The 21,586-nt window shown below is 41.3% G+C and overlaps 1 protein-coding gene across 1 annotated transcript in view; it reads left to right on the top strand.

Moving 5' to 3' along the window:
• The window catches only part of LOC111230469, a 53,462-nt gene that overhangs the window by 10,781 nt on the left and 21,095 nt on the right, over nucleotides 1–21,586 (top strand). Inside the window, exons 3-5 of the mRNA XM_022757218.1 lie at nucleotides 19,944–20,088; nucleotides 20,178–20,235; nucleotides 20,378–20,459. Of these exons, the coding sequence (XP_022612939.1) occupies nucleotides 19,944–20,088; nucleotides 20,178–20,235; nucleotides 20,378–20,459 (285 nt within the window). The remainder of the gene's footprint in view (nucleotides 1–19,943; nucleotides 20,089–20,177; nucleotides 20,236–20,377; nucleotides 20,460–21,586) is intronic.

Below are 21,586 nucleotides of genomic sequence, written 5' to 3'. Positions count from 1 at the left end.
TTGGAATGTACTGTTGAAGTCACAGGAAAATGATAACAGGAAAGACCCTGACCTTGATAAATGGTTGAATGTACCATGGACTACATTTACTTCTGTATGGACATTGTAATACCAGCAAGGACTGTACACTGCTTTCCAAACAACAAACCCTGGATCACAACATCAATATCAAGACCCACACTGTTTTTATTATTAGTGCCACGGGTGCTCAGCTCCGAGGCACTCCTCTGCAGCTAGAATAGCTGAGAGGAGTGCCTCGGGCTTATTATTATTCTTCCGCCAAATTTTAGCGCGTAACTCGTCCCGCAGCTTTGAGAAAACCCTGGTAATATATACATCAAAACGTGCGTCTTGATCCTGAAAGAGGTGCTATGACTTTTGGTGTTAAAATTCCAATTTTTCCCAAAGTTATTCCCAAAATACTGGGAATAAATAATACATTAGGAATGCATTGGAATTTTCTTTAAAAACCCACAAAATTTCACCTTTTTTCTACAAAATTTCACCTTTTTTCTGAGTCACCCAGCTCTCTCATACCTGCACGTAGAAATGTGATTCAAACTATAAAACGGAGGAAAACTTCTGCTCTCTCCAAAACACAGCAACTGTTTTTACATAACATGTAAACTTTTCAAACTATGAGCACTCAAAGGAGGAGTGGAAATCACTTTTTCTTCAAAGTTAGAGTGACAGCGTCAGTTGGCTAGAGTGCGTGAAGCAGTAAAAAATAACCTTTATTTTTATTTTTAACTCGAGCTCGCGGCCAAACCGTAAAAAGGAGACAAATAATTCTTTCTGAAAATGTAGACATAGTTGTTGGGATTCATAAAATGTAACTTTGACAGGCAGGGTCTGCACAAAATTTAAACGGGGGTGCCGAGTCCAGCAGCAATACCTGTCTCACTCTCATTGACACCTAATGTAATCGTCTTTTTTTTTCAAAAGAATCTCACTCTGTCTTCGCACTGAGCTTACTTGCTCATTTTAAGGAATATCTGAATAAAATAGACTGTAAGAAACTTCTGGCTTTGGTGTCTGTCACGGTGTTTTCGGTTTTTGAAAAGAAGTAACGGTTTTCTCATAATTTGCAATTGTTTTAAGCCATGTAGAAGCCAAATTCTGGGCAGATTTTCACATTGCCATGGCAACGGCAGCTCCTGACCTGTGTGCGTGTGTGCGTGCCTAGCAACCAGATAACCAACTCTCCAAGCTCCGCTAGCTTTACATTAGCCGCATGTTAGGTCTTAAATTACATTTAGTTAGGTCTTAAATATGTAAGTCCATTTACTGCTTCCTTTGTTGCTTTTCTTTTTGTTTTGTTAAAAGAGTGAATGAAGTTGTGACAGTCTCCGCTGAGACAGAGGAGAGGAGAAGCTACTAGCCCTCTCTCCCTGTCACTTCTAGTCGCGTTGCTCTCCTCCCCAGTAATGTTAAATTTAGCACCGAAAAAACATAATAGTGGTAATTTAAATAGAGGTTCATGGGATTTATTAACCCTCAGGGGTCCCTCTGTCCTTTTTTGGACATTTTCTTCACTTTTCTTTTTTGATTTGCTGATCATTTTGGCTGTGTTATAGCTGAAGGTATGGATTTCTGCAAGAAAGTGTCTTTTTTGACATATTTTTAAAATCTAATGTCAGTTACTGTTACAGGTCTATTATACACTGGTAACACATTTTGTACCCTCTGGGGTTCCTCACGTCCAAAAAAGGACACACAAAGAAAATGCTATAAAATCATCATATATCAATATTTGTTTTTGCTTTTTTTTGCATACATCTCTTAAACCACAGTTCTGCTCAAACCTACCAAATGTTTATTAGTTTTCAGGATTTTAACCCTTTAAATGCCAGTTTGAAGACATGTTGCCTCTTGTTTTATTAAGAAAAACAACACAGAATATGAGATATTTCCCACATAATACATGATGGAGGGATGTGACATTGTTTTATATCAGAGTCTTTTATATCAAGACATTTCTCAAAACCAGAATATGATCAGGGTGACTTTTGAACACTGGAAATAAATCATGTGCTCATCCCGGCAGTAGCCCCCGTGGCACTCAAAATTTCCCTGGAATTTTCTAGTGTGTATTTGTTATTGTGCCCAAAAATGGGAGAGGTATGCACCCCACTACTTGTCCAGAAATAATCCAATCCTACTATAGCTTGATGATCTGAAGGTACACTGTGTGGTTCTTGATTCCAAGTAGCGTAAACTTCTTCATCTTTTTTCCATTTACCACTTTGACTTCTATCAGTTTTTAGCACTAGCTGACGTGTTCTGTGTTCCTCTTGTGTGGTACGGGATGCCAAGTTTTTTGATTACAGAATGGTTGCTAGCTATGAATAGATAAGAACCATCCATCACTACTGGTTGGCATTGAAAAGCTGCTTCATCAGTTGTATTGCAAAATTTTATATTTTGTATGATCTTAAGTCCTGCTAACACAACCTGGATTGATTGGCGTCTACACTGTGTTCTGGGTTCTTCTTTACCAAATATTAATGTGCCTATCACATCATATCCGCGCACTATACAATACAGGAATACTGTACCTTCTGTCATATTGACCACTGGTTCTCCAGCCCATCCTCCATATCCTCCCGCCATCTGTATTACACAGTAAGCAAAACATGTGTTTGGATGATTACATCTTCCAAATCAAAACCTAGATGGGCATCATTAGGGGGATTCTTTTCACGTTGTAACATGTCACACAGGACTGTGTACGTACCTGTCGAGCTGAGTATTGCATCCACTAGTAAAACATATTATTTTCCCATTCTGATGTTTTTAACCACCCAGATGTTATAAAAAAAAAAAAAAAAAACGTCCCCGTAGACTTTTACTTGTACGCAGCTTTTGATGGGGTTTTACTGGTTTGATGGATTCACCTGAGTTAACATTTACACATTGATGTGAAAAATTGGCTATTACTACCTCCACCCCTTTAGGTTTGTGCCGTTTATTTTATTATTTGGGCTTAGGGTCAGTTTTTGATCATGTTTACCTAGTGGTTCCGTGACTTTTCCTGCTAATGCATAATTATTCAACTGTCCTTGTTTTATGATTGATTTTAATTCTTCATAATTTTGTATTAAGACCTTGTATATTAGCAAAACTACACTGTGTGCACAATTATCAGGCAAGTGAGTATTTTGACCATATCATCATTTTTATGCATATTTTCCAACTCCAAGCTATATAAACTTGAATGCTTGAAAGCATATCAGGTGATGTGTATTTGTGTAATGGGGGAGGGTGTGGCCTAAAGAGATCAACACCCTATATCAAGGTGTGCATAATTATTAGGCAGGTTCTTTTCCTCAGACAAAATGGGCCGAAAAAAAGATTTAACTGACTCTGAAAGGTCAAAAATTGTAAAAAGCCTTTCAGAGGGATGCAGCACTCTTGAAATTGCTGAGATATTGGGGCGTGATCACTGAACCATCAAACGTTTTGTTGCAAATAGTCAATCAGGTTGCAAGAAACGTGTTGAGAAAAAAAGATGCAAATTAACTGCTAAAGATTTGAGAAGAATCAAATGTGAAGCTACCAGGAACCCATTATCCTCCAATGCTGTCATATTCCAAAACTGCAACCTACCTGGAGTGTCCAGAAGTACAAGGTGTTCAGTGCTCAGAGACATGGCCAAGGTAAGGAAGGCTGAAATCTGACCACCATTAAACAAGACACATAAGTTGAAAGGTCAAGACTAGGCCAAGAAATATCTGAAGACAGATTTTTCAAAGGTTTTATGGACTGATGAGATGAAAGTGACTCTTGATGGACCAGATGGATGGGCCCGTGGCTGGATCAGTAACAGGCACAGAGCTCCACTTCGAATCAGATGCCAGCAAGGTGGAGATGGGGTACTGGTATGGGCTGGTATTATTAAGGAATAGCTAGTTGGACCTTTTTGGGTTGAAGATGGACTTAAAATCAACTCCCAAACCTACTGCCAGTTTTTAGAAGACACTTTCTTCAAGCAGTGGTACAGGAAAAGGTCTGCATCTTTCAAGAAGGCCATGACTTTTTATGCAGGACAATGCTCCATCACATGCATCCAAATACTCCACTGCGTAGCTAGCCAGCAAAGGCCTTAAAGATGAAAGAATAATGACAAGGCTCCCTTCCTAACCTGACCTAAACCCTATTGAGAAGTTGTGGGCCCTTCTTAAATGGGAGATTTACAGTGAGGGAAGACAATGCACCTCTCTGAACAGCATCTGGGAGGCTGTGGTTGCTGCTGCACAAAAAATTGACCGTCAACAGATCAAGAAACTGACAGACTCCATGGATGGAAGGCTAATGACTGTTATTGAAAAGAAGAGTGGCTATATTGGTCACTGAATTCTTTTTTTTGGAAATGTCAGAAATGTTTATTTGTAAATTTTGAGTTGTTTGTTTGTTATTCTCTCTTTAACAGATGAAAATAAACAAATGAGATGGGAAAATTTTCGTTTTTCATTCAGTTGCATAATAATTCTGCACACTAATAGCTGCCCAATAATTGTGCACAAATGGATATCTCCTAAGAAAGCCAAAAACTCCCTTTTACTGTCTTAAATATTCAGATTTGAAGTTTATTAACATTTTGGATTGACCGAGAGCACTGTATTTGTTCAACAATAAAATGAATCCTCAAAAATACAACATGCCTAATAATTGTGCACGCAGTGTATAATCAGTGTTCCTAATCGCCATAATGTCTTTCCTCCTGCTACTCTGCTTCTATGTTCCTGCTGAGTCTGATTCTGCTGGGCTCGTGAGTTCATCCTCTGTGTCCTGCTCCCCTGCCTTGCCACTAAGAGCCACCACTTGATGTGTTGTTACTGGCCTGGCTGGCAGCCAGTCTCTGGGATCTCCTCTCTGCCTGGGCTCTGAGACCATGTAGCTGGTTGTGGGGCGGTGTCACCGTCCCCTTCCGGTCCAGGAAATGCCTTCCTTCTGTCAGCTTCAAGTGTTCTTTCTGGGTTGTCTGCTCTGCAGCAGTGGTTAAGATGGAACCAAACCTTCTTACCTTCAATCTTGAGGGCTGTTGGTTTTGCTAAGATGACCTTAAAGGGGCCTTTACATCTGGGTTGGTCCCACTTTCTTTTGAACACCTTAATGTATACCCACTCTCCTGGACGTATCTTCTGCTGCTGGTCAGGGATGAAAGCTTCCTTCTCCTCTGTGGCACCTTTGATTTGTTGGAAGATAACTTTATGGGTTCGTTAGATGCTGTACATGACTGGTTAACTCTTTTACTAACTATTACAGCAGAGGACCCTCATACGGGCCTCTAAGATATGACACAGGAATTGGTCTCCCTGTGCACATTTCAGAGGAGTATTAGGAGTGTTAGTTTGTGAGTCTGTGATCTCATAGACATTAGTGCCAGTGGTAAAGCCTCCATCGAATTAAGTTACCATTGATGTCTGCCATTATTTTAGTCAACGTTGCTATTGAAGTGCCATTAGCTTGTTCTACTGCTCCCTGTGACTGAGGATGGTATACACACCTAAACCTCTGCTTTATCCCCAGCATTTTATTATGTTATCTTCATTGCTTGTGCTACAAAATGTGGTCCATAGTCTGAGCTGATAGTATCTGGCAAACCAAACCATGGAAAAACCTCTCTGCACAAGAACTTGGCCACTCATTTATAGATATGTATAGTCGAGTTGTTGGCGCTGCTTCAATCCAACTACTAAATCTATCAACCACAACCAAAATGTATGTCATTCTCCTATTTGTTGGATCATATCCACATAATCTATTATTAGGTGCCTAAATGGACCATCTGGTGGCGGAATATGCGCAATTGGAGTCGGAAAAGCTTTCCTTGTGTTATATAGTGCACACACTTTGCATTCATGCAATGTTCTATCAGTGTTGCTAAAAATGGCCAATCTGCTTGGAGGTGTTTGATAACCTCCCCCCTTGCGCAATGGTCAGAACCACTTGCATTTCTTATAGCAAAACGCAACAATGAAACAGGCAACACAAAATGACCATGAGAACTTCTCCACAAACTCTTTTGAGGACCATCTCGTGTGACCAACTTCTCAAATGGACCAGCTCTATCCTGTGCCTGTATTGGAGAAGATAGAGTTGTTTGAGTTTCACAATCTTCAGTTAGAACAATGGGCTCGTAGTTGTGCCATCAGCTCTAGAAAACCTCTGTGTTTCCAAATGTTTCCATGTATGTGACAGCTGTTAAAGCTTTGATTTCTGCAAGCTGTGCAGAACGTGGTTGTGCAACCTTGAATGCTTGAATTTGGATGTTACCTTATCTAATTGTACGGTGGCATAACCAGCATGGTTTCCCGTAGCATCCCTAAAACAGGAGCCATCTAAAGATAATGTGAGATTCGCTGTGATTGTTTGCTTATACAGATCATCACGTGCTCGTCTGTTGTTTGGACACAGTCATGCAGTGTGCCATCCACAGGCAACACCATTCTGGTTGCAGGATTCACTGTGTTGCATCTTTGGATGGTGAGTTAAGGTACTAAAAGTATAACCTCATAACCTGTTTTTCTAGATTGACAACCTTGTGTCCCATGGTCAATGCTTAGGCCTTTTGAAGAGAAAAGACTGCTGCTGCCAATCCCTGATAACAGGGTGGCAGGCCTGATTCAATGTTATCCAATTTGGTGCTGTACTACCAGCTCCCTCTGCCTCCTCTGTCCAATGTAGTTGGACTGAGTTGTTTGTTTGTCCTGCCGCCCATATTAGGGCTCACAGAGGTGCTATTTTGATAGCATAATCATAAAGCCACAGATTACTGAATCCTGCCATCCGAAGGAAAGAGAGCATTTGTCCCACTGTTTGTGGTTTTGGAGCTTTAGCAATAGCTTCTAACTGTGAGTGAGCAATTAATCTCTTATTTCCACACAGTGTTCTACCCAGATATTCAACTTCTTTTTGACAAAATTTAAGTTTCTCTTTGCTGACTTTATGTCCTCCTTTTGCTAGCACTGTTAGCACTGCAATTGAGTCCTTTTCACACTGTTGTTTGGTTGGACTACAGATTAATTTATTATATAATTACAGTACTTTTTAAATTACTTCTCCGATTTCTTGGCTGGCAGTATGCCAAAATATGAAAGGGTTTTAATCGTCGGGGATTTTAATATCCATGTTTGCTGTCCAACTAAACTACTTTTTAAATCTTATTGACTCTTTTAATCTTGTTCAATCTGTGACAGGTCCTACACAAGAGCATGGACATACACTAGATCTTGTTTTATCTTGTGGTCTACCTGTTTCTAATATTGAAGTATGTGATGCAGTCTTCTCTGATCACATGCCTGTTTTATTTGAGACCTCTCTTCCCTGTCATATCATTAAACCGTCCGTCACTGTCATTTAAAAATTTAACCCTTCCACCACTATTCATTTCTCCACTGCCTTCAATAATGCTGTTGACGCTCACTCAGAGTCCACTCTTTTTCTCAATACTGAGGCGTTAACCTCACGATTTTATTCCACCTGTCAAAGCATCCTGGATACTCTTGCCCCTTTTAAAACCATGCGTTCCAAACCTGAATCTGAACCATGGTTGAACGACACTACTCGTGTTGTCAGACGTGAATGCAGGAAGGCTGAACACAAATGGAAGAAAGGCTGCAGGTGTCTTTTGTTATTTTGAAGGACAGCTGGTGTAACTATCAGAAAGCTGTCAAAGAGGAAAACCTCGTGCTCTTTTCAACACCATTAATAATATTCTCAGTACTCCCCCATCTGCTTGCTTTGATGTGTCCCCAGAAATCTGTGAAAAATTCCTTCACTTTTTTATTGATAAGATTATGACCATTAGAGCACACATCTCACCCCCTTCCTATGACCCCTCCATTGCTGTCACTTGCTCTGCTGTTTTTAAGCAGTTTGAGCCTGTGTCTCTTTCCCAGTTAAAGGAGATTATTGGTCATATGAAACCCTCTACTTGTCTCACAGACATTGTTCCCTCTCGCTTTTTTAAAGGGATCTATGAGACTATTGGATCTAATATCCAAACAATCTTAAACAGCAGTCTGGCTTCAGGTGTTGTACCAGCTAACTTTAAGCATGCAGTTGTGCAACCACTGATCAAAAAACCTAATCTGGACACCTTAGTCCTCTGAAATTTTAGACTCATTTCAAAACTTCCCTTTCTTTCAAAAATCCTAGAAAAAATTGTGCTTATTCAATTGCAGTCCTTCTTAAACCTACATGGTATTCTTGAGGTGTTCCGTCTGGTTTTAAAGCCTTTCACAGCACTGAATCTGCGCTTTTAAAAGTTTTTAATGATCTTTTATTAGCCACTGACTCAGGGGATTCTGCTATTCTTATGCTTTTAGACCTCTCAGCTGCTTTCGATACAGTGGATCACAGTATCCTTATCGCTTGCCTAGAGCATTATGTAGGTATTAAAGGAACTGCTCTGGAGTGGTTCAGGTCTTACTTGTCTGACAGAAGTTTTTCTGTCAGCCTTGGTAATTGTGTGTCCTCCTCAGCGCCTTTACCTTGTGGAGTGCCTCAGGGGTCCATCTTGGGCCTATCCTATTTTCTCTTTATATGCTCCTCCTGGGGTCCATTCTTAGAAACCATGGCATTGCATTTCATTTTTACGCAGATGACACACAAATGTATCTGCCCTTGAAACAAAACGGCACCCTACAGCCACTGTTGGTCTGTCTTAAGGACATTAAAGCTTGGATGGCCTTAAACTTTTTAAGTTTTAATGAAAAAAAACAGAGATTCTGTTATTCCGACCCAGTAGTGCCTGTTTTGGCCCCCACACAGACCTGAGCTCTGTAAGTCCATAAGTAAAATCCACTGTTAGAAATCTGGGTGTGATTATGGACAGTGATTTTAAATTGGACAAACACATCAATTCAGTTGTTAAATCTAGCTTTTTTCAACTGAGGCTTTTATCAAAGGTCAAGTCCTGCCTGTCTTTTAATGATTTTGAAAGAGTCATCCATGCTTTTTATTTTGTCCCGCCTTGACTACTGTAATGCTCTTTATGTTGGTGTTAACCAGAACTCCCTCTCACGACTACAGTTGGTCCAAAATGCAGCAGCTCGTCTTTTAACAGGAACAGGCAAGCAAGAGCACATTTCCCCCGTGCTGGCCTCCCTTCACTGGCTCCCTGTACGTTTTAGGATTGATTTTAAAATTTTAACTTTCGTTTATAAATCATTACATGAGCTAGCTCCATTTTACCTGTCGGATCTTTTAGTGGCACATGTACCTCTACGCACTCACTGCCTGTTTTTAAATCACGTCTTAAAACACATTTTTATTCTTTGGCCTTTGAATCAGTATGAGAGTTGTCATTTCTGTCTGTTTTCACCAGTTTGTGTTCTTGCTGTGTTGTTTTTATGTTACTGATTGTACAGCACTTTGGTCAACAGCTGTTTTTATAAATGTGCTTTACAATTAAATTTGATTTGATTTGATACTTGGAATGTCTAATTGTTGCAGATCTTGAACCAGCACTCTGTTAAAAAATTGATGGGCTTTCTACATAGCCCTGTGCAAGGCGTGTGTATGTGTATTGCTGTCCTTGGTAAGTAAATGCAAACAGGTGTTGTGAGTCTGGATGTGGTGGCACACTGAAAAAGGCTGAACATAAATCAATGACTGTATGCCAGTGTGCATCAGGTGAAATGTTTGAGAGCAGCGTACGGGGGTCTGGAACCACAGTTGTATCAGCAACAACAAGGGAATTGATAGCTCTAAGGTCATGCATTAATCGATAATCATTAGTGTGGCTTCTTGATTGGAAAAATGGGAGTATTGCAGGGGCTTTTTGTTTTTACCAAAACCCCCACCTCCGTCAAGCACTGAATTGCGGGCTTGATTCCCTCTATAGCATGCTGCTTCAGTGGATATTGTTTTCTATATGGCAACCTAGCTCCTGGTTTAAGCTTAATATGTATAGGTTGCGCTACTTTAATCCTACCTACATCAGTCTTGTGTTTTGACCACAGTTCTTGTGGCACCTGTTCTAACAGGATTTAATGTTCTGGTTTCAGTGGCATCAGTGTAGGTGTTCTTTCATTCACTAAGACCTTTTTTGCTGTCCCTTCATCACATGGTCTTAATGATGTTCTGATGTATGGTTGTCCTGGTGAGATGTGAATGTACTTATTCTTTGTAGGTTTCCACTCTTGTATTCGTAATTCTGCGTTCACCATTGGACCGAGTTCATGTGATTCATGTTACTTTGCCACTGGTAGTGGGCCTTTGCTTTTATTTCTTTGCTTTGGTTAATTCATTCAGCTGTAGCTGTGTCAGTTTGTTGGCCAGGTGTCTGTTTGCCTCTTCCTCCCTGTTTTTCTTTTGTATAGGTTTCCACAGGGTGCACAACATGCTCAGAGAACAGAGGCCAGTCAATTTTCATGAGTCCCACAACATTCTCCAAACGCTTATGCACTTTTTGTGGCATTGCTTTCTTTACCATTACTTTGAATAAAGCTTCTATGGTGTTATCGATGTTCCAGGCGCTTCCTGTTTCATCTCTCCATTTTCGTTGAAAAGAATGTAGGAACTTTGATGGACATTCACCATCTTTCAGTGTTTCTCCATCCAATTTAGAGGAGTCCATTTTTTTCCGGATACTGCCTTCTCAGCTAGGTCCACACTGTGGTACAGTGTCCACCAAAACCCACAATGTCCCTGTGCTTTAGTCATTATGGGACACTGAAGTTTGGTTCCATCTTGTTCATCCTCTTGCTCCCCCTCTGGCTTTCTGTATTCTGGCCATTGTTTTGTGGGGATTTCTCCTCCCACTCGTCTTCCACTTCTCAAGTGCATGGGTGATGGTTCTGACATTTCTCTTATATGGTGTGTTTGGTGGTCTATTAAATCTGACAGTTTTCCTCTGACCTTGTCTGATCGTCAACTTGTTTCAACGGGGGATTCTTCTGATATCATGACACCATTCATTTGTATCCTCACTCAGTGTGACTGGCCGGATGATGCCTGTATACTTTTAGCCTCCTCAATAATTTCATTCCATGCAGCATTTATCTTTCTCTCATCCTCCTTTAGTGATTTTATCTGCTCCTCAAGTTGAGTGGTTTCCATCTGCGTCTCTTGTGCTGTCCTTAGAATGTCTCTCACAGATTGTCTCCTTACCAATCTGCTTCCAGGTCTATATTGTCCATTTGAAGTTCCTGGCGTTTCCCTGTTTCCTGTTGTCCAATCCAATCCAATCCAGCTTTATTTATAAAGCACTTTAAAAAAACAACCAGAAGGTACCAAAGTGCTGTACATGATAAAATTATAAACACAAGATAAATTAAAAGACATAAAACATCAATAAAAACATGATATATAATAAGAGAAAACAAAAAATAACATAAAATAAGATAAAGCAATAAAATAAAATCACATCTTACAGGGTGTCAAAAGCTGTCTAATGTGCAGAGACAGGTCGTTCCACATTTTAGGGGCTGCCACAGCGAAAGCACGGTCCCCTCTGAGCTTGCGCTTCGTTTTTGGCACCCTCAGGAGCAGCTGATCAGCTGACCTGAGAGAGCGGATGGGAGAATATGGGTGCAGCAATTCAGAGAGGTAGGGAGGGGCGAGACCATTGAGAGATTTAAAAGCAAATAAAAGAATTTTAAAATGAATCCTAAAATGTATGGTCAACCAGTGAAGTGAGGCTAAAATGGGGGAAATGTGGTCATATTTGCGTGTGCCAGTTAAAAGACGTGCAGCAGCATTTTGTACCATCTGGAGATGGTTGATGGAGGACCCACTAACCCCAACATAAAGTGCATTGCAGTAATCCAGCCGTGTGGTGACATAGGCGTGGATTACTGTCTCAAAGTGCTGCTTTGAAAGAATTGGCTTTATTTTGGCCCTCAACTGGTAAAAACTTGACTTCACAACTGTCTTGATCTGATTGTCAAGTCTGAGGTCAGAGTCCACCTTAACTCCCAAGTTAGTGACGTTGGATTTTAGGTATTGAGCCAAGGAACCTAGATCTAGACAGAGGGTCTCGAAGCTGCCACCAAAAACAATCACTTCTGTCTTCTTTTCGTTAAAATTTAAAAAATTTAGAGCCATCCAGGCCTTTATGTCGGCAAGACATTCAAGTATGTAAGGGACAGAGAATGCTTGGTTCTTTTTAAGAGGCATATAGACCTGAGTGTCATCTGCATAACAATGAAATAAAATACCATGCTTCCTAAGTATGGAACCAAGCGGGAGCAGGTACAAAGAAAAGAGAAGAGGGCCTAGGACTGAGCCCTGCGGGACACCACATGACAGAGGAGCAGAGGAGGATACAGAGTCACCAAGGCCCACACAGAAAGTTTGATCTGCCAAGTACGACCTGAACCACTCCATTGCTATGCCACTGATGCCCACAATGTCATGGTCTACAGTGTCAAATGCAGCAGTTAGGTCTAAAAGTACAAGAACAGCACATTCACCAGAATCACAAGTTAAAAGAATATCATTAAAAACTCTTAAAAGTGCCGATTCTGTGCTGTGCAGTGATTTAAAACCAGATTGGAAGACCTCAAGAATATTGTGCTCCTCCAGAAAGGACATCAATTGATTGTAGACTGTCTTTTCGAGGAGTTTTGAAAGGAAGGGCAGTTTGGAAATAGGCCTATAATTTGCCAGAACTGCAGAATCTAGACCTGTTTTTTTAATTAAAGGTTGCACTACTGCATGTTTAAAGTTTTTAGGGACTACACCTGAGGACAAACTGCTGTTAATAACTGCAAGCACAGATAGACCCACAGTAGGAAAAACCTCTTTAAATAGTCAAGAGGGGACAGCATCATTAGGAGAGCCTGAGGGCTTTAAATGACCAACAGTGTCCTGTAAATCTGACAGAGTCACAGACTCAAACCTATCACGGACAGCTGAGCAGGGGACAGAGACTGAAGGGTCATATGCAGACGGTGAGATTAGAGCCCTAGTGCCAGCAACCTTGTCAATAAAAAAAGTTAAGAAAGTCTTCACAAACAGCAGGCGAAGCCTCAACACCGACGGTCTGTGGAGCATTAAGAACGGAGTCGATAGTCTTAAACAGAACACGAGGCTTATGACAGTTTGACAAAATAATATCAGAGAAATGTTTAGTTTTAGCATCTTTCACAGTTGTCTGATAGTTATGCCAGCACTCTCGTAACATTTGAAAAGACACTTGCAGTTTGTCTCTCTTCCACTTGCGCTCAGCTCTACGGCACTGGCGTCTGACAGCACGAGTAGTGTCATTTAGCCAGGGTTCAAATTCAGTTTTAGGCAGCCTAATTTTTAATGGAGCCACAGTGTCTAAAACTATTTGGCAGGAGGAGTGAAACCATGAACTAAGCTCGTCCGTGTCGTAGGGGTGGGCGATATGACGATATTAGATCATGAAGGATTACAACGTGAAGACGATCTTTCAAACTGCAGAGATCGTGAGATCGTCTAGGGCACATTCTATAAATTGCAGTTCTATGCTGATGCACCGACGCACCAGACGTATTGACGTCGTCAACCTGACCGACCAATCATAGCGAATTACGGGCAGTGACGCGCTTTCCTACCCGCCTCCTTGTTTGTGTGTGTAGCGGTGGCACATGGAGAGCGATGGCTGAAAGCCAAACGGAGTTGGTTGCTAAAAAAAATTCCACCTCCATTATATGGAATTGGTTTGGATTTTCCGCAACTGATCAAGCGCAAGCAAATTTAATTTGCAAAGTTTGCACAGAAACCGTTCGCACGTCGGGTGGTAACACAACGAACCTGTTTAATCACCTGAAGAGGAAGCACTAAAGCACTAGCACTAGCAACTGTTGCACTAAAAGAGATAACCACAGTCACTTTAGTTTGTATTTTTGCGTTTCAATAAGCTATTTAGTGTTTTGATAAATAAATCCTCTTTAAATGACTGTCAGTAATGTCTTTGATTGATATTTTACTTTCTGTTACTACTTTTGCAAGAGTGCACTTTATTAGGATGTTGTTGTTGTTTACCTTAAACTTTACGTTGTTTGCACATGCAGGCAAAACTGCGACTATTTGAAATAAAATCTGTTAAGAAAGGTTCTTTGGTCTAAATTGTCTGTTTTTCTTTTTCCAATTTAAGATCGTGATAAAATCGAAATCGTGATTTTATTTTTAAAAAATCGTGATATGATATTTTTGCCATATTGCCCACCCCTACCGTGTCATTATATATTGATTCAGGAACGACACAGCTCTGATTAAAAACGGCCGAGAACTGATCAGCAGTGGAAGGGTTAATGACGCGACAGCACCGGGCAGCAGCAGTGCGAGGTTTAACTGTGTTACCGGCAACAACAACATCAAACAGTACAGGCATATGGTCTGAAAACAATGCGTCACAGATCTCCAAGTTAAAAACAGGCATACCATATGATAAAACGAGATCGAGTGTGTGTCCGCGTTCTTGTGTGGGAGTCAATGAGGTTAAGAAAGTCCTTCACCATAGGCTTATCAGGACAACACACATGAACATTAAAATCCCCAACAATAAGGACACGGTCATACTTGGGCATAATTTCAGCCAGGAAATCAGAAAAGTCACTTATGAAGTCCTTATTGTATTTGGGAGGTCTGTAGACCACTGCACACAACACTGTGTGAGGGTGAGCCAGCTCAAATAAACTCAGCTCAAAGCTGGTGAAGGAGGATGACAGAGACAGTTGCTTACATTTATAATACCTTTTATAAATAGTTGCTATTCCTCCTCCTCGGCCCGAGGTCCGGGGGGAGTTAAAATAGCAGCAATCACCAGGTAAAAGTTCTGTGAGGGCGCTGGACTCACCAACAGCTAGCCACGTCTCAGTCACACAGAGAAAATCCAGTCCTCGGGAAGTAAGGAAATCCTTCAGGATGAAAGTTTTGTTCGCTAGCAACCTAGCATTGACAAGCCCAAACCTGGCAGGAGTCGGCGGATCTACGGTAGTAACCACCCGGGGGGCCCGACACAAAGGCCGTAGGTTGCACAAATTCACCCTGCGCCAGCAAGGCTGAGGAAAGCAGGGGCCGCGGGGCTGGAGCATCTCATCCAGGCCGACAACAGGTACCAGCCAGGCGTCGACAGGGTCCAGCAATCGTCGAGAAATAACGAGCCGAGGTACCGCTCCATACTTAGTCCAAGAAACCTTGGAAGTGCGCGATAAACAGGCCTTCAGCCTTACCAGTCGACCACTGCGTTTACCCCGGTGGCGGTGGCGTTTACGCCAGAGGGATAGAGCCGGGGCGCAGCAGAGGTGAACTGGGATCTCCGATAGGAAAGGGGGCAATGACTTTTGTCCACCATGATCAGACCCCACCAGATCTTTGGCAGAAACTTGAATGTCCAACAGTGTTTGGCGATCATACACCAGTAGCGAGTAGACATTTAGACTGACAAGTGACAGATAGAGCACAAACACACATAACGCTGGCAGAGACAGACGGCAGGCCATGCACACTGGCGCCATCTTGAACCTGATCTTCCGGTCGTGTTGTGCTCTTCTTGAGGTTACTGTCATTACTAGTTGACCTTTGACCTCTTTTCAGTTGTTGCATTTGGGTTTCTAAATCCCTTAATGCATAGTCCTCTATGTCTTCTTCCAAACCTCAGCTCTTTCCACCACTTGATATTTTCTCCTATCATCTCTGTCTACCTCTTTCTTCTTTGTCTTGGGATGTATAACCCCTTTCTGTCTCATCATCCTCAGTTTCTGTCTTTATTTTTTTCTTGTTTGTCTTTAACTCTTCTGCCTTTATTCAAACATGTTTTTATTTTCCCTCTGCCACTTGCTTGTTTATTCCATGTCACTGTAAATTTCCCCTGCAGCTCGCCTTTTATTTTCTGTTTCTCATTTTCATCTGTTAATGTTGTCACTGGAAATTGTCCTACTCTGAAGGTGCCTTCTTTTGTCCACTTTAATTTTCCTGAAGTGCATTTATGCCACTTTTTCATACACAATGGATCTGTTTTTAATGTTCTGGGTGTCAATTTATCACCAAATCCACTGGTGCTGACACACCTCCTTTGATCATTTATTTTCATTTGATTTAGCCCCCATATATCCTTATCTTCTGCTGCTTGAAAGTGATCTGGGGATTTCTGGAGCTCAATTTGACTCTTTTATCTTGATTAACACAAGTATTTTACCAGCAATACTGTCAGGCTTATTTTCTTCCCCTTATAGGGTTAAATTTGCAGAGTCAGTTCCCCATTTTATCTCACTTCTTAAGACACACTTTTATAAAAATGTTCTAATTGTGTAACGTCTTTTAATTTCATTTGCATTTCACTTTGATTTGTTTTTGATGTTTCTATTTGATTCATGTGATGCACTTTGTTATTTGTATTGAACAGTGCTATACAAATGAACTATTATTATTATTATTATTATTATTATATTATATGGAATCTGCTTGGCTCCCACTTCACTCTCCTGGGAATGACGGTGATGCACAGCCGTGGGATCACTGCTACCCTGTACTGCCTGCCTGCCCGCCTCACAACTGCTCCAGCACTCGTGCCAATGTCGCTAGGGTCTACCACCTGCTTATCACCTCCTCCCACTGCACTTAACAAACTTTGTAATGTGCCACAGGTTTTGATTTATTCGCTGTCATGCCACTGCTCCAAGCTCTCATTATCTCCACTCCAACCAGAAATTTGTCTTTATTCCCTGCATCTTTATATCTCCTTTATTTTTCATAATGTTCTAAAAAGACACCTTATCTTTACTATTACTATCTCCCTCATTCACCCGTATTGGTCTCCCTTAGGATATGGACAGTTTAAAACAAATACAATATAAAAAAAACACTGTTTTATTATCTGCACAGTTACTAGTTTATCTATCCTTAGCAGTATTAACACGTACTATGTACAATCTCTGGCCAGTGCTGCTGTCCCTCAGCGGCGCATGCAATAACTCTCTTGCTGTCCCGTAGGCCCCTCAGCAAGAACAACAAGCTCTTATTAGTCTCTCACAGACTCAGTCCTATGCCGGGCAGACCCTACCTTCCCCGGGATACTCCAGCAAACAGCCAAAATATTTCAGGGATGAAAAGCGTTAACCACATTGACTGTTTTATCTGTGGTCTCTCCTAGACTTTTTAGCTCCATACCTGTTAAGACTCTGTCTTCTCAGGAGAATCTGTGATGCTACAGTGACAACAGGACGGTATCAACAGGGGCTCTGCCGGCTTTACTTTTCTTAGTCTCTACACTATTTCAACACACGTGCTTTCTATTCTTCTAACAAACCACACTATTCTCATCTGTGTGTCTGCATAAGGCTGGTATTCACCCTGCTTCGCGGCCTATCTCGCTCAGAGGCTTGTACTGATAACCACATCAACCCCCCACAAAACACAAGACAGGTTATAAGCCAGCATACAATACACACATTTAGCAGCATTTGATCAAAGTCATTCACTCTTTCTGAGACATAGCACATATATTACATTTGAGATACACATAAAACATACTTGCATTCAACTCTGTTCCCCAGTGACTTTAATCTACTCACTGTTTTAGTACCATTAGTTTTTGTGACTGTATTTAAATTTTAACATTTTGTCATGCTTAATTTCTCATTTACTTTTCAATAATTTTGGCTAGGTCCTTTAGAAAAGAGACATTCTGATTTACCTCACCTGGGCGGAGACCTGCATTCAGACACAATCAGAATTTGCAGAAATTAAAAAGGCTCTGCTTACCTCTGAATCTTTGTGGCCACTGACGGTCTGAGATGCAGGCTGATCCTCCCAGGCAGGGGTCCTCAGGCTTCTGTCTCTCCTGGCTGGCTCGCCAATTTATGTTGGAGGAAAAAGTCCAGGTCCGGGCCAGAGTCTAGGTCTAGACCTCTTCACCAACACTTAACTTTTAACAAAGCTGCACTTCTACTGGATTCAAAAAAAGATCAAAAAAAGAAGTCACAGGAAATGGTCAGAGTCCAATGCAATAGAATTTAATATTTCACAAGAACAAAAGCGAAACCAGATCTGGATCTGAACTGAAGGCGCAGTGCCTTTGCACTATGATATATAGTTCCTTCTTAGATGGGCTCTCCACCTATTTTCTAAAGTGAACCTATCAATGCCATGGGAACAATCATGTCCAGCCCCACATGGAATTTCCCCAAACCAGGCATGCCAGGGTATAGTAGTAGTGCCAGCTGTCCAGAAGTCCCCTATCTATCCTCAACCTGGGCCTTGCTATGGCTGCTACTCAAACACCACTGTTCCCAGGGCCCTACAGATAATTTTTTTAGCTAAATTCCTTCCAGGTTCCATTCTGTAACAATCCTACCATCTAGTGTAACATTTAGTATATTTATAATGCACAGTATATTTTAGTGAAAATTTACTACAACTGTTAGCCACAGACTAAGGAAACTGTTAGCCCTGGGCTAAGGGAGCCGTTAGCCCTATGCTAAAGGAGCTGTTAGCCGTAGATTAAAAGAGCTGTTAACCTCAGGCTAAAGGAACTGTTAGCCCCAGGCAAAAGAAACTGTTAGCCACAGACTGGTCTGGCACTGTTAGTCCCAGGCTAAGGAAACTGTTAGTCACAAACTAAGGGCACTGTTAGCTCCAGGCTAAAAATGCTCTTAGTCCCGGGCTAAGGGAGCTGTTAGCCCCAGGCTAAAGTAGCTGTTAGTCCCACGCAAAGAAAACTGTTAGCCCCAGGTGAAAAAAATGATTTGCCCCAGAGTAAGGTAACTGTTAGCCCCGAGTCAAAAAAGCTGTTAGCTCCAGGCTGAGGGTGCTTTTAGCCCCAGGTTAAGATAGGTGTTAGCTAAGGGAGTTTTCACAGCAGTACAATCCTGCCTCATTCCAAAGATGGCTAACTCTGACTTTAGCCTAACTTGCTTGCTGGCAGCATAGCATTTCTTGTATATGTTGTAACTACTAACTCAAACCAGCAACATTCATAGCTAACTTAAAACAACATGTCCAGAAAAGACTGAACTTTAATGAAGTCTGTCTGATTAATTTCACTCCTTTGTGACAGTTTATCCTCTTTTACAAGTTTTAAGTGAAAATATGCACACTTGTGGTTTTTTTTCAAATTTTCAGAGAACAATTAAAAGAGTGTTTACAGATTTTACACAAATTTGAAACGACAGTTTTGTGTATCATCATGTAAAACCTTTGTCGGTGCATCTAATGCAGACACAACTGTAGCCATCAGGTTTGTGCATTTAATAGCTGTCAAGTCCGTGTTTCTTCTGATTGGATGGATGTAAACTAATCCTATGTTTTTTTCATCAACTCGTTCTATTTTATCCCTGTTGAACCTCTAGTGGAGGTACAGTGTGAATCATATAGTTCTGGGCTTACTGTGTAAAAAGGGGCTAACCATAGCAGTTATTAACACAGACCAGATGCTGTCTCCGTTCCATTGACTTTTTAAAACCAATGATCTGAAATTCAACCCCAACGCCATAGTCTGATTGGTCAGCTCTGCAGAGTTGAGAAAGTACGCTGGGTTTGAACTTCTCCATCAGCTTTTTTAAATTTCTTACACAACCATTTCTGGCACTTCACAGCTTCAAGGCCTGACCACATTTTTGGCACATCAGGCCACACTCAGCTAATATGCCCTTTCCCTCTCTTTCTCGATGTCTTGCTGCTGTCTCTTTAAACTGTACAGGGCCATCAGTATTGTCATATACCTGTGCTTCTCTTGCTATGACAAGTCAACAAAGTCCACTGGTCCCCTCAGTGGTCGAATCAGAAAACACATTTTTCACATATATGACCTAATTTTTCTGTGAACTATTTTGTCAATTCACATTGTGACTTTAATTTCTATTAGGGAGGATTACACTGTACAATGTCTTTGTGTCATAATTAAGAAGTAAACTATATGCACTTCGCCACACTTCAGAGGAATTTTCTCCCCAAATAGTCCAGCATTATGATTGTAGCAGGAATTCTTCCTCACTGTCTTTCTCCTCCTGCCTTTGTCTCAGAGTCATATACTGTCCAGGACCATGAGCGTTTAGCCCATGGTCGACAGCTGAAGATCTTCCTTTCCAAGAGTGCAGAGAAACTGGAGTTCACCCCGGCAGATGATCCCAGCCAGACCTTTCTATATTGGGAGAAAGTCAGAATCAGGTCAGAGACACTCAGGGTCACAGGATGGTCATTTCTAGTATTGTTGTAGCTGATGTATTTACATGTGGCCGTTGATCTGTCCTCTACAGGACGTCCAAAGGCCGGGTGTCTGGAACAGGTAGTGACCGACGTTGGTACATTGACAAGGTAACCAAACAAATTATTTTTTTGTAAATACAGTTACTTGATAAATTAGACAGAGAGGGTGCTGGAAGTGAAAATGTAACACGTAGTTGTAGTGGGTCCAGAGATACTTGATCCTCACACTGTGTTTTTGTCGATTTAACAGGTGACTTATGAGGACCAGGGGACCTATGTCCAGAAAGACTTCTGGGATAAAGAAATCTCCACTTTCAAAGTGGCAGTCACACGTGAGTTAGCCAAAGGTTATATTGACCCTGGATGCTAAGAACGTTCGGGTCTTTACAGGGGCTATGCTAACATAGCCCACGTTAGCATTAACAGCTGTTTACCCATCAGTCTAGAAGAAACATTTTGAGTTCAACATCTGTCTCCAGAGGTGGAAACAAACACCAATGTTGACTCTTGTTTTGCTTCTATTTCTTCTACTGAAGTTAGCATTTTATCCAGCTAGCACTGATCTAGACATCTCATCACTTTCTGACAGCTGTCACTGTAGAATCCAGTCTGTCCTGAAGAAGTAGCTGCCCAGAGAACATATTATAACCTCCTCTGTTGTAACACAACAGTGGCTGAAGCTAATGGCAAGCTACCCTCATCACCACCACCGGCTCCCTCACCATCTGTACCTGGTTTGTTAAAATAACACATTCTGTTTTACATATAGATATATTGAATGATCTCACATAATTATCAAGACATTATCTCTCGAGCAGCAGTTAATTTCAACTTTCTCTCACGCAACTTACATCATAGTGCAGAACATAATAGTAGCATCATGTGCTGTGGTGACCTTCTGTCTTTGTCCTCTCTCTCTGTCAAGGCTGAGACTCAGTTGTGTAAACAGTGAACGCCTCACCAGTAGAAAACAATGTTTGTTCAATATGTCAAACAGCTAGAAATGAATAAAACTACAGTTTCTTAATTTATCATCTGTAGTTTTTAGATATAATATTTCAATGTTGAGGCGTTTTAAGGTAAAGAGAGAATGTTCTTGTGTTTTCTACATTCATTGACAGCTGCTGTGTTGTGGCTGAGACAGAAATCTTAGAGATGGGAATCAAAACCATCTGCGTAGTTACGAGACGTCAGAGAGAAACTCTGCACTGTGCAAACAAAACAAACAAACAAAAAAAAAAACAACACAACTTTGAGATTGTAAATGTTACATCCAACAACGGCATCTGCAGACAATGCTGGGAGGACGGGGCTGTGGCCCCCGGTCTTTTTGAGAGTGCAGTCGGGTGGGGTGAGGGGAGATAGTGGGACCAGAGGAATGTTTAAGAGTCGTTCAGGCCGTCCCAGAGCCCTTACATTGTCCACGGGTGAAATAATCAGTGTTACCCAGGCTTTTTCA

This window comes from Seriola dumerili, unplaced genomic scaffold (assembly GCF_002260705.1).
Source record: "Seriola dumerili isolate Sdu_G_001 unplaced genomic scaffold, Sdu_1.0 BDQW01000267.1, whole genome shotgun sequence".
In the NCBI taxonomy this organism is placed as follows: Eukaryota; Metazoa; Chordata; class Actinopteri; order Carangiformes; family Carangidae; genus Seriola; species Seriola dumerili.
The sequence above is the reverse complement of the archived record's forward strand: the minus strand, read 5'-3'. Positions and strand labels throughout refer to the sequence as shown.